General features: G+C 37.1%; 1 protein-coding gene across 1 annotated transcript in view; it reads right to left on the minus strand.

Moving 5' to 3' along the window:
• Nucleotides 1–21312, minus strand: part of LOC128696956 (sodium/mannose cotransporter SLC5A10) — a 166982-nt gene that overhangs the window by 43315 nt on the left and 102355 nt on the right. Inside the window, exons 7-11 of the mRNA XM_053788388.2 lie at nucleotides 19637–19848; nucleotides 19385–19493; nucleotides 17801–18086; nucleotides 17410–17578; nucleotides 36–155 (exon numbers count right to left, since the gene is read on the minus strand). Coding sequence (XP_053644363.2) covers nucleotides 36–155; nucleotides 17410–17578; nucleotides 17801–18086; nucleotides 19385–19493; nucleotides 19637–19848 — 896 coding nt within the window. The remainder of the gene's footprint in view (nucleotides 1–35; nucleotides 156–17409; nucleotides 17579–17800; nucleotides 18087–19384; nucleotides 19494–19636; nucleotides 19849–21312) is intronic.

Genomic DNA, 21312 nt, shown 5'->3' on the forward strand with positions numbered 1-21312 from the left:
GATAAGAGATAATGTAAATACATAAAAATACTCACATTTTGAATAATTACAGGTCTATAATCATCCTCATAACAGGTCGGTTCCCCGAAGTAGAAATCCAAAACCATACGTACTGTACCTATCACAAAGCCAATCACCAGCCCCCAGAATGCACCCTGTTGAAAAAAAATTAGTGTAGAGCAGGGGCCCCAAATTAAAGGAGGTGTTCCCAGTGTTTTAACTTGTGAACAAGTAGTCTTAACACTGAACTTATTATCATATATACTTTTTCACTTTTTTTGTAATCATTATTACTTACTTAAAATTTTATTAAACACCATATTTACTACCAGTCAATTTTACTTTTGTACATTAAACATTATTTTATACTTCCCATAACATTTTGTTGCCAAATTATCAAGTTTGTATATTCAACTCCAACCTTTATATTATCCTTTGTACCTGTGTACCTGTGTACCTGTCTACCATCTTACTATCATATTATAACTAAAACATTACCATTGTTATTTTTTACTATTATTCTTTTGGTACTTTGTGAATTTTATTTTGTCAATTTAAATCTAGTTATACTCCTGATCTTGTCAACAACCTATACCAGACTCTAGTGCAATTGCAAGTACCATTTCAATTTGTATTTTTATAAGTTTATATTATAATTCCTACTCTAAGATTGTTTTCATATCTTAGTGACTATATTGTGTGTGCAATTAGTGTATATTTCAATTATATTATTGTTCAAGGCCCTTAACTATCTTTTGCTAACTAGTACCAACTACCTCATATATCTTTTTTTTTTTTTCTACTTTTTTTATTCTTTTGCTACCTTGTATATTTTATCTTGTCAATTTAAATCTAGTTATACTCTAATTCTTGTAAACAACTTATATAACACCTTAGTGCAATTACAATTGAGAGTCTTGTGCCTTTTTTATATTATTAGATTAAACTCAGTTGTACTATAGTCAATACCAAATTCATTATATTAGACCATATTGCAATTACTAGTGAGAGACTGGTGCTATTTTTAATTTGTATTTTTATATTATTAGATTAAATCTAGTTGTACTATAGCTCATTCTAGCTCAAAACATAGACTCCACAAAAGTCATTATATTAGACCTTAGTGCATTTACAAGTGAGAGTCTTGTTCTATTTTAAATTTGTATTTTTATATTACTAGTTTATACCTAGTTGTACTTTAGTTCATTTCAGCACAACACATAGACAACATCAACTTCATTATGTGTAGTAGTGACTATACTCTATATGACCAAAATACTCTAGCTATATACTTATCCAAGCTTCCCACCACTACAGATATCAGTACTAGAACTCAACACATAACTCAGGATATAAATAACCATAATTTAAACCTAGAAGATGATTGATCACATTGACCCTGATCTAAACCTCCATAATCTGACACCCAATCAAAACCTATTGGAAAGTAACTGCCTTTATTACACAGCATCACAAGCCAGCACTATCCTAAACAATGCTAAAAGCCTATCAGTACTTAACTACAACATCAGGTCCTTAAGCAAACACTATGATGACCTCCTGGCACTCCTTGAATCACTAAAGACACCCTTCTCCTGCATTATTCTTACTGAGACCTGGCTTAAGCAGGACACAATAGATATCTACCCTCTACCAGGATACACAGCAATTCACAACTGCAGACCAAACCAAGTTGGGGGTGGTATTGCAATCTATTACTCTAACCAATTATCTTGTATTAGCACCACTTGCTTTAGTGATGAATATGGGGAATACATTTTTGCTAATTTTACTGTAAAAAACCTTAAGACACCCATAACAATCGGTGCCATTTACCGGATACCTCACACAAACATCCCAAATTTCAGTGAGAAATTAAAGTCACTAATAACAAACAGACAAATGAATAAGCACCACCTTCTCTTAGCTGGAGACTTCAACATCAACCTTGGCTTACTAGATGATCAGCCTGTAACTGATTTCATCAACAATATGAACAACACACTTCTCATACCAACAATAATTAAACCAACCAGGCTCACTGAGACAAGTGCAACCATAATAGACCACATATGGACCAATATACTAGCCCCCCTTAAATCAGGGATAATCACAGATAGCACTACAGACCACTACCCTACCTTCCTCCTGACAAACATTAATAAACCACCACTTGAATACAACAAAGTCTCATTTAGACTCCATGACGAGGCTTCAATAAGGAAGTTCACAACTGACCTAGAGATTGTTGACTGGCCTACAGAATTCTCCAAGGCCAATGGTACTGATGACTGGACAGACATTTTTCTTAACAAATTACTTAGACTATACAACAAACATTGTCCTATAAAAACAAAACAGATCACAAACAAACGGCTTGGTTGCCCATGGCTAACCAGCACCATTCTGAAATCCATTGACAAGAAACACCAATATGAAAAGCAGTATAGACAGGGCTTAATACACAAAGATATTCTTAAACACTATTCATCAGTTCTCACCAAAGTAATAAAGGAAAGCCAAACAACTATACTACTCCAGTAGATTCACAGACACTAGAGGAGATATAAAAAAGACCTGGAAAACACTCTCTCAGATTCTAGGGACCCACAAACTGAAAAAAAAACAAGAATATTGTCCTAACTAAACCTAATGAAACACCACTACATCCCACTGACACAGCTAACAAGATAAACGACTTCTTCTCAACCATAGGATCTAATCTCGCCAATAAAATCCCACATACTAATGCCCATGCCGGGGACTACCTAGATGGGAATTTCCCAAATTCCTTCTATCTTGCACCAACTGAGCCCTCGGAAGTCGCCGAGATTATAAAGTCACTTAAAAACAACTCAGGGAATCTGTCTAATGTCCCACCATTACTGTACAAGAGAGCGGCCCATATCCTTTCGCATGCTATTTCATTACTTTTTAACAAGTCACTAGAAACTAGCACCTTCCCGAAACTACTCAAGATGGCAAGGGTTACACCAATACATAAAGGTGGTGACCCTACAGACTTAAACAACTATAGGCCAATATCAAACTTACCATTGCTATCCAAAATCTTTGAGAAACTCGTGCACAGGAGACTATATTCATTTATAACAGCACAAAACATACTCAACCCCTGCCAATTTGGATTTAGGAAAAATAAAAGCACTAATGATGCTATCATAAAAATGCTAGATCTGCTTTACACAGCATTGGAAAATAAGGAATATCCACTACGAATTTTTATTGACCTAAGAAAAGCTTTTGACACAGTAGACCACGACATCCTACTCCACAAACTTGACCATTACAGTATAAGAGGCCATGCGCTTGCTTATTTCAAATCTTACCTTACTAATAGGTATCAGTATGTTACCATTAAAGACACAGCATCAACAACATGGCCACTTGATACTGGAGTTCCGCAGGGAAGTGTCCTTCGTCCCCTGCTCTTCCTCATATACATCAATGATCTTTCAAACGCATCCCAACACCTGAAACCCATTCTCTTTGCTGACGACACGACTTATGTCATCTCTCACCCTAATCTTGCCACCCTCAACACCATTGTTAACGAGGAGCTGATCAAAATATCGACTTGCATAACAGCCAATAAACTTAAGCTTAAAACTGACAAAACCTACTATATTATGTTTGGTAGCAGAGCAGGATATGCACAAATTAACATTAAGATCGACAACACTCTAATTACCAGACATAATGAGGGCAAATTCCTAGGCCTATACCTTGACAACAACCTGAATTTCAGCACCCACATCCAACACATAACCAAAAAAGTATCCAAAACAGTTGATATCCTCTCCAAGATACGATACTACGTGCCGCAAAATGCCCTTCTCACACTATACCACTCACTTATTTATCCATACCTCACCTATGCTATTTGTGCTTGGGGATCAACTGCAGCAACACACTTAAAGCCAATAATAACCCAACAAAAAGCTGCAGTAAGAATAATCACTAAATCCCATCCCTGGCAACACACCCCCCCCACTCTTCATAGATCTAAACTTACTCCCTGTTCAGTACATCCACACTTACTACTGTGCAATCTACATCTACAGGACCTTAAACTCCAATATCAACCTTGACCTAAAACGCTTTCTTGATAGTTGTGACAGAACCCACAGGCATAACACCAGACACAAACATCTCTACGACATTCCCCATGTTCGACTAAACCTTTACAAAAATTCAATGTATGTCAAAGGCCCTAAAATCTGGAACACCCTACCTGAGAACTCTAGAACTGCAGACACATTCATCACCTTCAAAACTACCATTAGAAAACATCTTATCTCCCTGATAAACCCCATCAACTAACTACACGAATACCACCTGGTGGTTCACACTTACACTACACTCACTCACCCATTTGACCATAAACAGAAATTATTAATCTCAATCTTAAAATAATGAATCCTATGATACTCCAATATTGAAACTATGTACTGTGCCAAAACAAAAGCATTCACATTGCTAAACTCACAAACTAGTATTTAGTCACTTAGCCATAATACCAATTTACCTCATAATTTGTAATATTTTAAAATAAAGAATTAAACTATATATATTATATAATTTTTTTTTTTTTTTTTTTTTTTTTTCAACAAGTCGGCCGTCTCCCACCAAGGCAGGGTGACCCAAAAAAGAAAGAAAATCCCCAAAAAAGAAAATACTTTCATCATCACTCACACATTATCACTGCTTTTGCAGAGGTGCTCAGAATACAACAGTTTAGAAGCATATACGTATAAAGATACACAACATATCCCTCCAAACTGCCAATATCCCAAACCCCTCCTTTAAAGTGCAGGCATTGTACTTCCCATTTCCAGGACTCAAGTCCGACTATATGAAAATAACCGGTTTCCCTGAATCCCTTCACTAAATATTACCCTGCTCACACTCCAACAGATCGTCAGGTCCCAAGTATCATTCGTCTCCATTCACTCCTATCTAACACGCTCATGCACGCTTGCTGGAAGTCCAAGCCCCTCGCCCACAAAACCTCCTGATATATATATATATATATATATATATATATTTCATATACTTCTACTTACACTTAGGTCACACTACACATACATGTACACGTTTATTTATACACACTCATCTGAGTTTTCTTTGATTTTATCTTAATAGTTCTTGGTCCTATTACTTTTCCTTTTATATTCATGGGGAAGTGGTATAAGAATCTTTCCTCCGTAAGCCATGCGTGTTGTAAAAGTCAACTAAAATGCCGGGAACAATGGGCTAGTAACCCCTTTTCCTGTAAAGATTACTAAAAAGAATAAGAAGAAAATTGTCAATGTGCGTGGATGTTGTGCAAATGATAAGAAAGAGATAATTGTGGATGTTATGAATGAGAAGAAGCTGGATGTCCTGGCTTTAAGTGAAACAAAGCTGAAGGGGGTGGGAGAGTTTCAATGGAGAGGAATTAATGGGATTAGGTCAGGGGTTTCAAATAGAGTTAGAGCTAAAGAAGGAGTAGCAGTAATGTTGAAGGATAAGCTATGGCAGGAAAAGAGGGACTATAAATGTATTAATTCAAGGATTATGTGGAGTAAAATAAAGATTGGATGTGAAAAGTGGGTTATAGTAAGTGTGTATTCACCTGGAGAAGAAAGAAGTGTAGAGGAGAGAGAGAGATTTTGGGAAATGTTGAGTGAATGTGTGGGGAGTTTTGAATCAAGTGTGAGAGTAATGGTGGTTGGGGATTTCAATGCTAAAGTGGGTAAAAATGTTATGGAGGGAGTAGTAGGTAAATTTGGGGTGCCAGGGGTAAATGTAAATGGGGAGCCTTTAATTGAGCTATATGTAGAAAGAGATTTGGTAATAAGTAATACATATTTTATGAAAAAGAGGATAAATAAATATACAAGGTATGATGTAACACATAATGAAAGTAGTTTGTTAGATTATGTATTGGTGGATAAAAGGTTGATGGGTAGGCTCCAGGATGTACATGTTTATAGAGGGGCAACTGATATATCGGATCATTATCTAGTTGTAGCCACAGTTAGATTGAGGTAGATGGGACAATAGGAAAATGGCAACAACAAGTAAAAGGGAGGTGAAAGTGTATAAACTAAGGGAGGAGGATGTTCGGGGGAGATATAAGCGACTGTTGGCAGAAAGGTGGGCTAGTGCAAAGATGAGTAGTGGGGGGGTTGAAGAGGGTTGGAATAGTTTTAAAAATGTAGTATTAGAATGTGGGGCAGAAGTTTGTGGTTATAGGAGGGTGGGGGCAGGTGGAAAGAGGAGCAATTGGTGGAATGATGAAGTAAAGGGTGTGATAAAAGAGAAAAAGTTAGCTTATGAGAGGTTTTTACAAAGCAGAAGTGTTATAGGAAGAGCAGAGTATATGGAGAGTAAAAGAAAGGTGAAGAGAGTGGTGAGAGAGTGCAAAAGGAGAGCAGATGAAAGAGTGGGAGAGGCACTGTCAAGAAATTTTAATGAAAATAAGAAAAAAAATTTTGGAGTGAGTTAAACAAGTTAAGAAAGCCTAGGGAAAGTATGGATTTGTCAGTTAAAAACAGAGTAGGGGAGTTAGTTGATGGGGAGAGGGAGGTATTAGGTAGATGGCAAGAATATTTTGAGGAACTTTTAAATGTTGAGGAAGAAAGGGAGGCAGTAATTTCATGCACTGGTCAGGGAGGTATACCATCTTTTATACGTGAAGAAGAGCATAATGTAAGTGTGGGGGAGGTAGGCGAGGAACTACGTAGAATGAAAGGGGGTAAAGCAGCTGGAACTGATGGGATCATGACAGAAATGTTAAAAGCAGGGGGGGATATTGTGTTGGAGTGGTTGGTACTTTTGTTTAATAAATGTATGAAAGAGGGGAAGGTACCTAGGGATTGGCAGAGAGCATGTATAGTCCCTTTATATAAAGGGAAAGGGGACAAAAGAGATTGTAAAAATTATAGAGGAATAAGTTTATTGAGTATACCAGGAAAAGTGTACAGTAGGGTTATAATTGAAAGAATTAGAGGTAAGACAGAATGTAGGATTGCGGATGAGCAAGGAGGTTTCAGAGTGGGTAGGGGATGTGTAATCAAGTGTTTACATTGAAGCATATATGTGAACAGTATTTAGATAAAGGTAGGAAAGTTTTTATTGCATTTATGGATTTAGAAAAGGCATATGACAGGTAGTAGGTTGGTAGACAGCAACCACCCAGGGAGGTACTACCGTCCTGCCAAGTGAGTGTAAAACGAAAGCCTGTGATTGTTTTACATGATGGTAGGATTGCTGATGTCTTTTGTCTGTCTCATAAATATGCAAGATTACAGGCATGTCTTGCTACTTCTACTTACACTTAGGTCACACTACACATACATGTACACATTTATTTATACACACTCATCTGAGTTTTCTTTGATTTTATCTTAATAGTTCTTGGTCTTATTAATTTTCCTTTTATATCCATGGGGAAGTGGAATAAGAATCTTTCCTCCGTAAGCCATGCGTGTTGTAAAAGTCAACTAAAATGCCGGGAACAATGGGCTAGTAACCCCTTTTCCTGTAAAGATAACTAAAAAGAATAAGAAGAAGAAAATTTGTCAAAGTGGGAAGTCTAAATGTGCGTGGATGTTGTGCAGATGATAAGAAAGAGATGATTGTGGATGTTATGAATGAGAAGAAGCTGGATGTCCTGGCTTTAAGTGAAACAAAGCTGAAGGGGGTGGGAGAGTTTCAGTGGAGAGGAATAAATGGGATTAGGTCAGGGGTTTCAAATAGAGTTAGAGCTAAAGAAGGAGTAGCAATAATGTTGAAGGATAAGCTATGGCAGGAAAAGAGGGACTATAAATGTATTAATTCAAGGATTATGTGGAGTAAAATAAAGATTGGATGTGAAAAGTGGGTTATAATAAGCGTGTATGCACCTGGAGAAGAGAGAAGTGTAGAGGAGAGAGAGAGATTTTGGGAAATGTTGAGTGAATGCGTGGGGAGTTTTGAATCAAGTGTGAGAGTAATGGTGGTTGGGGATTTCAATGCTAAAGTGGGTAAAAATGTTATGGAGGGAGTAGTAGGTAAATTTGGGGTGCCAGGGGTAAATGTAAATGGGGAGCCTTTAATTGAGCTATGTGTAGAAAGAAATTTGGTAATAAGTAATACATATTTTATGAAAAAGAGGATAAATAAATATACAAGGTATGATGTAGCACGTAATGAAAGTAGTTTATTAGATTATGTATTGGTGGATAAAAGGTTGATGGGTAGGCTCCAGGATGTACATGTTTATAGAGGGGCAACTGATATATCGGATCATTATTTAGTTGTAGCTACAGTTAGAGTAAGAGGTAGATGGGAAAAGAGGAAGGTGGCAACAACAAGTAAGAGGGAGGTGAAAGTGTATAAACTAAGGGAGGAGGAAGTTCGGGTGAGATATAAGCGACTATTGCCAGAAAGGTGGGCTAGTGCAAAGATGAGTAGTGGGGGGGTTGAAGAGGGTTGGAATAGTTTTAAAAATGCAGTATTAGAATGTGGGGCAGAAGTTTGTGGTTATAGGAGGGTGGGGGCAGGAGGAAAGAGGAGTGATTGGTGGAATGATGAAGTAAAGGGTGTGATAAAAGAGAAAAAGGTAGCTTATGAGAGGTTTTTACAAAGCAGAAGTGTTATAAGAAGAGCAGAGTACATGGAGAGTAAAAGAAAGGTAAAGAGAGTGGTGAGAGAGTGCAAAAGGAGAGCAGATGATAGAGTGGGAGAGGCACTGTCAAGAAATTTTAATGAAAATAAGAAAAAATTTTGGAGTGAGTTAAACAAGTTAAGAAAGCCTAGGGAAAATATGGATTTGTCAGTTAAAAACAGAGTAGGGGAGTTAGTAGATGGGGAGATGGAGGTATTGGGTAGATTGCGAGAATATTTTGAGGAACTTTTAAATGTTAAGGAAGAAACAGAGGCAGTAATTTCATGCACTGGTCAGGGAGGTATACCATCTTTTAGGAGTGAAGAAGAGCAGAATGTAAGTGTGGGGGAGGTACGTGAGGCATTACATAAAATGAAAGGGGGTAAAGCAGCTGGAACTGATGGGATCATGACAGAAATGTTAAAAGCAGGGGGGGATATTGTGTTGGAGTGGTTGGTACTTTTGTTTAATAAATGTATGAAAGAGGGGAAGGTACCTAGGGATTGGCGGAGAGCATGTATAGTCCCTTTATATAAAGGGAAAGGGGACAAAAGAGACTGTAAAAATTATAGAGGAATAAGCTTACTGAGTATACCAGGAAAAGTGTACGGTAGGGTTATAATTGAAAGAATTAGAGGTAAGACAGAATGTAGGATTGCGGATGAGCAAGGAGGTTTCAGAGTGGGTAGGGGATGTGTAGATCAGGTATTTACATTGAAGCATATATGTGAACAGTATTTAGATAAAGATAGGGAAGTTTTTATTGCATTTATGGATTTAGAAAAGGCATATGATAGAGTGGATAGAGGAGCAATGTGGCAGATGTTGCAAGTATATGGAATAGGTGGTAAGTTATTAAATGCTGTAAAGAGTTTTTATGAGGATAGTGAGGTTCAGGTTAGGGTGTGTAGAAGAGAGGGAGACTACTTCCCGGTAAAAGTAGGTCTTAGACAGGGATGTGTAATGTCACCATGGTTGTTTAATATATTTATAGATGGGGTTGTAAAGGAAGTAAATGCTAGGGTGTTTGGGAGAGGGGTGGGATTAAATTATGGGGAATCAAATTCAAAATGGGAATTGACACAGTTACTTTTTGCTGATGATACTGTGCTTATGGGAGATTCTAAAGAAAAATTGCAAAGGTTAGTGGATGAGTTTGGGAATGTGTGTAAAGGTAGAAAGTTGAAAGTGAACATAGAAAAGAGTAAGGTGATGAGGGTGTCAAATGATTTAGATAAAGAAAAATTGGATATCAAATTGGGGAGGAGGAGTATGGAAGAAGCGAATGTTTTCAGATACTTGGGAGTTGACATGTCGGCTGATGGATTTATGAAGGATGAGGTTAATCATAGAATTGATGAGGGAAAAAAGGTGAGTGGTGCGTTGAGGTATATGTGGAGTCAAAAAACGTTATCTATGGAGGCAAAGAAGGGAATGTATGAGAGTATAGTAGTACCAACACTCTTATATGGGTGTGAAGCTTGGGTGGTGAATGCAGCAGTGAGGAGACGGTTGGAGGCAGTGGAGATGTCCTGTTTAAGGGCAATGTGTGGTGTAAATATTATGCAGAAAATTCGGAGTGTGGAAATTAGGAGAAGGTGTGGAGTTAATAAAAGTATTAGTCAGAGGGCAGAAGAGGGGTTGTTGAGGTGGTTTGGTCATTTAGAGAGAATGGATCAAAGTAGAATGACATGGAAAGAATATAAATCTATAGGGGAAGGAAAGCGGGGTAGGGGTCGTCCTCGAAAGGTTTGGAGAGAGGGGGTAAAGGAGGTTTTGTGGGCAAGGGGCTTGGACTTCCAGCAAGCGTGCGTGAGCGTGTTAGATAGGAGTGAATGGAGACGAATGGTACTTGGGACCTGACGATCTGTTGGAGTGTGAGCAGGGTAATATTTAGTGAAGGGATTCAGGGAAACCGGTTATTTTCATATAGTCGGACTTGAGTCCTGGAAATGGGAAGTACAATGCCTGCACTTTAAAGGAGGGGTTTGGGATATTGGCAGTTTGGAGGGATATGTTGTGTATCTTTATATGTGTATGCTTCTAGACTGTTGTATTCTGAGCACCTCTGCAAAAACAGTGATAATGTGCGAGTGTGGTGAAAGTGTTGAATGATGATGAAAGTATTTTCTTTTTGGGGATTTTCTTTCTTTTTTTGGGTCACCCTGCCTCGGTGGGAGACGGCCGATTTGTTGAAAAAAAAAAAAAATATGACAGAGTGGATAGGGGAGCAATGTGGCAGATGTTGCAAGTATATGGAATAGGTGGTAAGTTACTAAATGCTGTAAAGAGTTTTTATGAGGATAGTGAGGCTCAGGTTAGGGTGTGTAGAAGAGAGGGAGACTACTTCCCGGTAAAAGTAGGTCTTAGACAGGGAAGTGTAATGTCACCATGGTTGTTTAATATATTTATAGATGGGGTTGTAAAAGAAGTAAATGATAGGGTGTTCGGGAGAGGGGTGGGATTAAATTATGGGGAATCAAATTCAAAATGGGAATTAACACAGTTACTTTTTGCTGATGATACTGTGCTTATGGGAGATACTAAAGAAAAATTGCAAAGATTAGTAGTTGAGTTTGGGAATGTGTGTCAAGGTAGAAAGTTGAAAGTGAACATAGAAAAGAGTAAGGTGATGAGGGTATCAAATGATTTAGATAAAGAAAAATTGGATATCAAATTGGGGAGGAGGAGTATGGAAGAAGTGAATGTTTTCAGATACTTGGGAGTTGACGTGTCGGCGGATGGATTTATGAAGGATGAGGTTAATCATAGAATTGATGAGGGAAAAAAGGTGAGTGGTGCATTGAGGTATATGTGAAGTCAAAAAACGTTATCTATGGAGGCAAAGAAGGGAATGTATGAAAGTATAGTAGTACCAACACTCTTATATGGGTGTGAAGCTTGGGTGGTAAATGCAGCAGCGAGGAGACGGTTGGAGGCAGTGGAGATGTCCTGTCTAAGGGCAATGTGTGGTGTAAATATTATGCAGAAAATTCGGAGTGTGGAAATTAGGAAAAGGTGTGGAGTTAATTAAAGTATTAGTCAGAGGGCAGAAGAGGGGTTGTTGAGGTGGTTTGGTCATTTAGAGAGAATGGATCAAAGTAGAATGACATGGAAAGCATATAAATCTATAGGGGAAGGAAGGCGAGGTAGGGGTCATCCTCGAAAGGGTTGGAGGGGGTAAAGGAGGTTTTGTGGGCAAGGGGCTTGGACTTCCAGCAAGCGTGCATGAGCGTGTTAGATAGGAGTGAATGGAGACGAATGGTACTTGGGACCCGACGATCTGTTGGAGTGTGAGCAGGGTAATATTTAGTGAAGGGATTCAGGAAAACCGGTTATTTTCATATAGTCGGACTTGAGCCCTGGAAATGGGAAGTACAATGCCTGCACTTTAAAGGAGGGGTTTGGGATATTGGCAGTTTGGAGGGATATGTTGTGTATCTTTATACGTATATGCTTCTAAACTGTTGTATTCTGAGCACCTCTGCAAAAACAGTGATTATGTGTGAGTGTGGTGAAAGTATTGAATGATGATGAAAGCATTTTCTTTTTGGGGATTTTCTTTCTTTTTTGGGTCACCCTGCCTCGGTGGGAGACGGCCGACTTGTTGAAAAAAAAAAAATTCATATATTTTATTTGAACATGATACATAGTTGTACAATGAATTATAGTAGTTGGGTGAACATGCTAAAATCCCTTTGTATGCAAAGTATTATGGGCAGGCTTCAAATTAACTTAAAATTAACAAGCAATGAAAGGTTCAGTGCTAAAAATTACAGTAAACAACTTACAATATGAAGTACAATTGAGTATTTGAAACGATGAAATTTGAACATATCAATACTGAAGCATTATAGTACAAATCTGTCACATTACAATATACATGTATAACAAAAGATGATCAATTTCCCATATGTTGTCTTGAATTTTTAAGATTTAAGTAATTGGTAGAATTATTGGTAATGTTAAATATTGAGTGTTGATTTAGTCCTGGGTGAGTAAGTGGTTTTTTAGAAGAGTCTTAAATTGATTTTCAGGCCTGGTTACTTTAGTATGTTCTGGTAATGCATTCCAGATTTTGGGGCCCTTTATGTGCACAGAGTTTCAAGAGTGTGATATGGACACGAGATACATCAAAGAGATGTGTTATGGTCGTGTGTCTAGTACATAATAACTACTTAAATCTAGACAAGATAAGAGTGGTTAACTTGTATTAAAATCTTTATTTAACCCTAACATTAATGTGAGGTAGTCAAGGTGGAGGTTTATGTGAATAATCTTGATGTTGTACATAATAAAAACAATATTACAAATAATGGTTCAAACATTAATATTTCATGGATTGGCAGATGTTTAATAGACTAGAGGTCATGTAATATTCAATTCAATTCAATTCAAGTTTATTCTCTATAATGGTTACAATGTGGGGTTCACAGGTTTTGGGTATTTTGTGGTTTACATGTTATAAAATACTAATTACAGAGGGGGCCACTAAGACACCTAGCATGGCTAGGCATTTCCAGCAGACTTAGAATAATTCTTAACATTCAATCCTTACAGATTATAGTATTAAGGCTAAGTGACTACATCATAATTTGTGAGTTTAGTAATGTGAATGCTTTTGTTTTGGCACAATACAAGGTGTCTATATTTGAGTATCATAGGCAAACTTATGACTAGTTAGGATTTATTATTTTAAGATTAAGATTAGTATTTCTGGGTTTATAGTCAGTGGGTGAGTTGTTAGTTGTTGGGGTGGATCAGGGAGATAAGATGTTTTCTAACTGTAGTTTTGAAAGTGATGAATGTGTCTGCAGTTCTAGAGTTTTGAGGTAAGGTGTTCCAGATTTTAGGTCCTTTGAAATACATTGAATTTTTGTAAAGGTTTAGTCGAACACGGGGAATGTCATAGAGGTGTTTGTGTCTGGTGTTATCTACCTTCCCAACAATCCTCAAAATAGCGAGGGTCACTCTGATCCACAAAGGAGGTGACCAAGCTGGCTTGAATAACTATAGACCAATATCTAACTTACCACTGCTCTCTAAAATCTTTGAAAAATTAATTCATAGACGGATCTATTCCTACCTCGTCTCACACAGCATATTAAACCCTTGTCAGTTTGGATTCAGAAATAATAAAAGCACAATTGATGCTATCATACACATGCTAGAACTAATATATATGGCAATTGAAAAGAAAGAAGCCCTGCTGGGCATTTTCATTGATTTACGTAAAGCTTTCGATACAGTCGACAATGAACTGCTGTACTCCAAACTAACGCACTATGGTATCAGAAGCCACTCCCTCAACTACCTAAAATCATACCTTAGTAACAGAACTCAATATGTGTATGCAAATGGTGCAAACTCTTCCACTCAACCAATCACAGTAGGAGTCCCACAAGGAAGTGTCCTTGGACTACTACTCTTTCTCATCTACATCAATGATCTACCAAATGCATCACAGCTACTCAAACCCATATTATTTGCAGATGACACTACATATGTCTTTTCTCACCCAAATAGTCATACTAGCAAACACAGTCAATGCTGAATTGCAGAAAATATCTGCCTGGATGATGACAAATAAACTTACCCTGAATACTGATAAAACCTATTTCATTCAGTTTGGAAACAAAGCTACAAATGATCCAATTAACATAACGCTAAATGGATCATCAGTCACAAGATTTACAGAGGGAAAATTCCTAGGTATCCACCTTGACAGTAGCCTTAAGTTCCAGACACATATACAACAAATCACCAAGAATATCTCCAAGACTGTAGGCATACTATCAAAAATAAGGTACTACGTTCCACAATCAGCTCTCCTGGCACTGTACCATTCACTCGTATACCCTTATCTTACATATGGAATTTGTGCATGGGGATCAACAACATCCAATCACCTAAGACCTCTAATAACCCAGCAAAAGGCAGCAGTAAGAATGATAAATTCCCACTCCCGCCAGCATACTCCACCAATTTTCAAAAGTCTGAATCTGCTCACCATTAAGAACATCCATACTTATTCATGTGCCTACTACATACACAGAACAATACACACCCTCCACTCAAACTTCTCCTCACTAACCTTAACAGGACACATGACCATAACACAAGACACAGATCTCTTTTTGATGTACCTAGTGTCCATATCACACTGTGTAAAAATTCTATGCATATAAAGGGCCCCAAAATATGGAATTCATTATCAGAAGATATTAAAGTAACCCGGTCTGAAAATCAATTTAAGACTCTTCTCAAAAGCCACTTAATCACTCTAGACTAAATGCTAAATACTCAGTACACATATACTCACTTATGTACTCTCACATCATAATTTCAACAATTACCTTGAACCTTTTATCCATTGTTGATATGAATATAATTGAATCATTGTTTTCAGAAAAAGCATTTTTGAATATATGAACATATCTTTTGTCTTATACAAATTAGATTCGCTTATAATTAATAATCTACTATACAACTATGAAATCATTACAATCCTACTGTACAACTATGATACAATCCTTAGTGTTTAGTCTGTAAGTTGGCCCATAATGCCTTGGCATAATAGAGGCTCTCTTTGCACTGCAACCCACTATTGTAAATACAAAATCTCAATGTACTATTTGCAAAGACAAAATAAATAAATAAATAAATAAATAAATAAAGGCTATAATGTTCTTGCTGGCACTGAGAAGGGTATTAGCCTGACTAGCAGTGTAGTAATGGCAATTACTGTTAGGATTATTTGTGCAGTTCAATAAGAGGTTCATATCAAGATCGATAACTGCATTCATAACGGGCATGTAGAGAAATAAGCTGTTATAATTATTAACCCTTTCAGGGTCGACAGGCCCTCTCCGAGACTTGTTCTCAGAGTCGCCCAAATTTAAAAGAAAAAATTATTTTTTCTCATGAAAAGATAAGAGATTCTTCTCCCGATCATAATGACACCAAAAGTATGAAATTTGATGGAAAAATTATGGACTTATACTCTCGCGAAGTTAGCGGTCTCGACGGTGATTACGCATCGGCGATTTTGCCCACTTTGAGCCCTATTTTTGGCCAATTCCAGTGTACTAGTCGACAAAAATCATAACTACTTTGCTAGAACTCCATTTTTTCTATCGAATGAGTACAAGAAACAACCTATTTACCAATTTCAACTATCCAATACAGTGGTCAGAATTTAGCAATTTTGTCAATTTCACACAAATTTCAAAAGATGCCAATTTCCGAATAGAGTCCAGAATAAACAAGAAAGACATTCCTGGCACTAAAATAACATTTCCTCTGTTCATTAGTCACATCCCCATGCCCCTTTTACATTCTTTTGCTTTCCACTTTGAATTTTTATTCTCACAAAAAAATAGAAGATTTACTGTTATGCAGACTACTACATTAGTATAGAAATGGTATAAATAATATCAGCGCACTTGTGAAAGAATATTAGACTCACCAGTTGACGTGTATTGGATGCTTGGCATGATTTGTTGACTTTTGATCTTTGGTAAAAATCGAACATTTCTGCTACTTTGAGCTCAATTTCAAGGTACTTTTCACTGTAAAACCAGTCAAAATCATCTCAATTTCTGTAATATGTCTTCCATTCTATAAAATGAGACCAGGAAAACTAGAATACAACAATAAATAGCATACGAAAATACAGTGCAAAGTTGCTGTTTTAATCCAAAAACACGGTCAAAGTTTTTTTTTCTCATTACGCACTGTGTGCTGCAGGATTTTTTTTTATACTGCACACACTGACCACATAGACCCATTCTTTCATATGTAGGCCTACCAGCTTTCTCTCACTAGATTTGAGGGTGCTAGAATTTAGGCGTACTAGTACGTCAAAAACCCTGGTGCTTAAGCCGTACTAGTACGGCCGAAACCCTGAAAGGGTTAAAAAACAAGAAGCATTTGCTGTTAAAGGTGGCTGTCTATTGTAAATGAATCTGAGGTAGAAGAAAGGAATGGTACGGGGTCATCACAGAAAGGGACAGAGGGAGGAGTAAAGGTTTTGAGTGCTAGGGGACAGAACATTCAACAGGTTTTTGTGTGCACATTTGATGAGAGTTGAGACAAATGGTTTTTATGTCTTGATATTCTCTTGGAGTGTAAGTAAGGTAACATTTATGAAGGGATTCAGGACACCAATTAGCTGAATGAGAGTCCTGGAGGTGGAAAGTACAGTGCCTGCACACTCAAAGAGGGGTGTGGATGCTGTAGTTTGGACGGTCATCTGAATTGTGATATCAGCACACTTCTGACAAGACAGTAACTCCTGGCATTTTTCCTCTGTATGTGGGTCACCCTACCTTGGTGGGAGATGGATGGTGGATACAAAAAAAGGAAGTCACTGGTTCCCAATGAACTGTTAAGGGCTCTTAAAAATGTAATAGGAAGTTTGTGAGCTGTTAAATAGTCTGTTGATATCACTACAAACAGATATAGTACCTGATGTAGGGAAAATGGCTAATTAAGTATCCCTGAAAGGGTACCTTTCAGTGGTTGCCTTATTAATGTTCTTCCTCCAACTTTTTCATTTATTCTGATCCAAATTACAGAGACCAATCCTAGTTTTGAATGCTCTTGGATTCCCACAGTCTTAGCTTTTATTGTGTTGCAACCATTACATCTAATAATTCATTATGGAATAACTGTTACTAGCTAGTAGACACAGAATCGTATACATTCCACATTCATACTAAGTGTACAAATATTGCACTATACTTAACACTTACTGACTCATTAAATCTTTTCCATGTAATAGCTAAGCAGTAGATGACAGCAACTGGTGGGGCTAGGTAAGCAGCAATTGCTTGAATGTAGACATACAGCTGTCCACCTTGATTACGCTCAATGATAGGAATCCACAAGATGGAAACAACCGCTAAAATTATGATGAAAATCCTAGAAGTAAAATGTTTTTAAAGTTTTAGTTAATTCTGAGTTAAAAATAAACAAGTACCATACTATTCTGAAAAAAGGGCATTACTTGGATCACACACACAAAAAATTAAATCCTAATTTGAAATTAGTTTGTTGATTCTTGACTTTCATCTGCCAGGGAAGTAGTAATTAAATTAAACAATATGGACTGAAGTCTTCTTAATATCATCATAAGAAACTTACCTTCCCACAAGGAGTTTCTCCCTTCCTGTGGCTTTGGGCCTACAAATTGGCCAAATATCCATTGTGAAAAGTGTAGAAGAAGAATTAAAGATGGATGTAAGATCACTCATAAGAGCTGAAAGCATAACTGACAGCATGACACCTCTCATTCCACTTGGCAAGTATTCCAACACAAGTTTAGGGTACGCAGAGTTGGTGCATGATATTTTTGAGCCACAGAACTTATAGCACTCTTCAGGAACAATACAACCCACCTCATTGGGGAACAGCACACGGGATATCATACCTAGTCAAGAGAAAAACAGAATATGAAAATACATTTATATACAAAAATAGTAAACTAAATTAATGTGTGCTGATTACACAGAGACTCGAAAGATGTCACCCATTTTCCCGTTAAAGGAGAATAGAATGTTCTTATAATACTGATATTTTTTTTTTCAACAAAATGGCCATTTCCCACCAAAGCAGGGTGACCCAAAAAGAAACATTTCCCCATCACTTGCTGCATCACTGTCTTGCTAAAGGGGCACTGATACTACAGTTCGAAACTGCAAATATCCCCACCCCTCCTTCAGAGTGCAAGCACTGTACTTCCCACTTCCAGGACTGAAGGCCACCTAACCAGACATAATGTAACTTTTACTCGTGGTTACTTTTCTTTGGAATGCATCTGTCACTGTGGAGTATTCCTGTAACTTAAGGCCCTTCACTAGCTTTGCTGTACATAACAAAGCTCAAAATACTGAACATTACCAGAAAAATGCTAGTTCTGCTATTAAATAATTGAAACTTTAACTAAGGTTGCACTAAAAATAAGAATGAATAAAAGTGAGCTATTTTAACATGAATGCATAACAGGATAAGCTGAAGAACAGAGCAAGAGGGAGGGAGAGAAGAGGGGGAATGAGAGGAGATGGGAACATACACATAGAGACATACATAGATAGAACAGATAGACAAGCACAAAGACAAAGAAATAACTGAAGAAAAAAACAAAAATATACAAGAAAGTGATGAGCCTGAGATGGTCAGTAAGCGGCATTAGCATATAAATGGATTAGAGGAAAATCATAAGAGAATGGTTGTTTTCTAAAAGTAGTTAGTGCTTTCATGGGAAACAGACAACCTGTCTACTTGTACTAAAGCCGAATTAACATGCAAAATCCTTTAAAAAGTACAAAAAAAAACAAGAAATCTTTGGTCTCATTTGGTAGAATTGACACTGACCTTCATCAGAAGACCATGGATGTCTATCAAGACAGACAAGTAAAAATTATTCAGTTACAGTATTTGGTTAGTTTCTTTTACTGCTTTAAAAACTAGGTCATGAAATGTAAGTGATGAAAAATGATGCTGTAAAAGCTATGCTGAGAAGTAGAGGCTACAGGTACCACAAGTATACTACTGTAGGTATCACAGAGATTAAAGTGCATTATCAACCCAGCAGAAACATTAAACACAATATTTGTACCTCATCTAGATAAGTGACTATTGAGAGAATACTCAGTAAATTTGTATATGTATAGAGCTCAAAGAATCATGCAAGTTTTTCCCAACAAAATGATGGAAAGTTAATGTTACCTGGTAAAATTATTATAAATAGTGGCAAAAGTTTAATGAATCCAGCAAAAATGGTGCCGCCCTTTGCATGTGACAGGCTGCGAGCTGCCATTGCACGCTGTACCATCATCTGAAAGATTTGAATACAATAAAATTTACTTATGTTTCTTTTCCAAAAATACAATATGGTACAGGTATCTGTAACAGCATGTTGATGAAATATGTGATATAGTAAATTAACCTTACTTAATAGGGAACATACTATATACATACCTGGTCAGCACACCAGTACCAGATGGAAACGGGCATCTGGCCCAGTATGAAGGCAGGCCAAGGCATATCACTGACAGTGGGATCAGCATCTCTTAACATTCTCCACGAGTCAACACGAGGAAGTCCACAGGTTGAGTTATCTATCAGTTTCTCTGGAATTGCTTCAAGATACTTGGTCTGTAGCTCTGTATATCCCCCCACAACACTGAAAGCTAAAAATTTAGAAAATAAAACAGATGTCACAGACTCTTGCACAATGTTATATAAACATTCACAAGTTACTCTACTATGTTCTACAGTCCAACTTTATTCCAATCTATTAAAAAAATAACATGCATGAGTCTAGATGTTATGCTTATTACATACAGGAAGGGCCCTGCTTATACAGCAGTTTAGGTTCTGGGCTACTTCTGCAAAGTGAAAATCACTGTCAAGTGAAACAACCAGTTTTTTTTTTTTGTTTTTTTTCTTTTATACTTTCAAATGCATATAAAAACCTGGTAACATGTTTAGACTATCATATATTAAATGATAAATAGAGCTAGGCCTAAAAAATGCATATATAGTACACACATTACTTACCTTAAAATATTTTCATTCTTATACGACACTTATTTTTGAAATATACATACAAGTACCTAGGGATTGGTGGAGAGCATGTATAGTTCCTTTACATACAGGGAAGGGGGACAAAAGAGACTGTAAAAATTATAGAGGAATAAGTTTACTGAGTATACCAGGAAAAGTGCAGTAGGTTTATAATTGAAAGAATTAGAAGACAGAATGTAGGATTGCGGATGAGCAAGGAGGTTTCAGAGTGGGTAGAGGATGTGTAGATCAAGTGTTTACATTGAAGCATATATGTGAACAGTATTTAGATAAAGATAGGAAAGTTTTTATTGCATTTATGGATTTAGAAAAGGCATATGACAGAGTGGATAGGGGAGCAATGTGGCAGATGTTGCAAGTATATGGAATAGGTGGTAAGTTACTAAATGCTGTAAAGAGTTTTTATGAGGATAGTGAGGCTCAGGTTAGGGTGTGTAGAAGAGAGGGAGATTACTTCCCGGTAAAAGTAGATCTTAGACAGGGATGTATAATGTCACCATGGTTGTTTAATATATTTATAGATGGGGTTGTAAGAGAAGTAAATGCTAGGGTGTTCTGGAGAGGGGTGGGATTAAATTACAGTGGAACCTCAAAAATCGAACTTAATCCGTTCCAGGAGCTAGTTCTAAATTCGAAAAGTCTGAAATTCGAAGCAATATTTCCCATAAGAAATAATGGAAATACATTTAATCTGTTCCAGAAACCCAAAAATATTCACACAAAAAATACATTTTATAGAGATTAATTACAGTTTTACATACAACAAATACTATAGTTTTTAATTATGTATAGTAATACATATAAAATACCATTTTTACTTACCTTTATTGAAGATTGGTGATGGCATCTGGAAGATAGGGAGGAGGAGAGAGGGAGTTGCGGTTAGTGTTTGGAAGGAGAATCCCCCTCCATGAGGACTTCAGGTAAAGCCCTCTCTGGGGTTACTTCCCTTCTCTGTCTTTTAATGCCACTAGGACCAGCTTGAGAGTCACTGGACCCCTGTCTCATAAAATAACTGTCCACAGTCCTCTGTTTCTGGCACCTCTTTAACATTTCCCAAAAATGGG

This window comes from Cherax quadricarinatus, chromosome 31, assembly GCF_038502225.1.
Source record: "Cherax quadricarinatus isolate ZL_2023a chromosome 31, ASM3850222v1, whole genome shotgun sequence".
NCBI classification, from domain to species: domain Eukaryota; kingdom Metazoa; phylum Arthropoda; class Malacostraca; order Decapoda; family Parastacidae; genus Cherax; species Cherax quadricarinatus.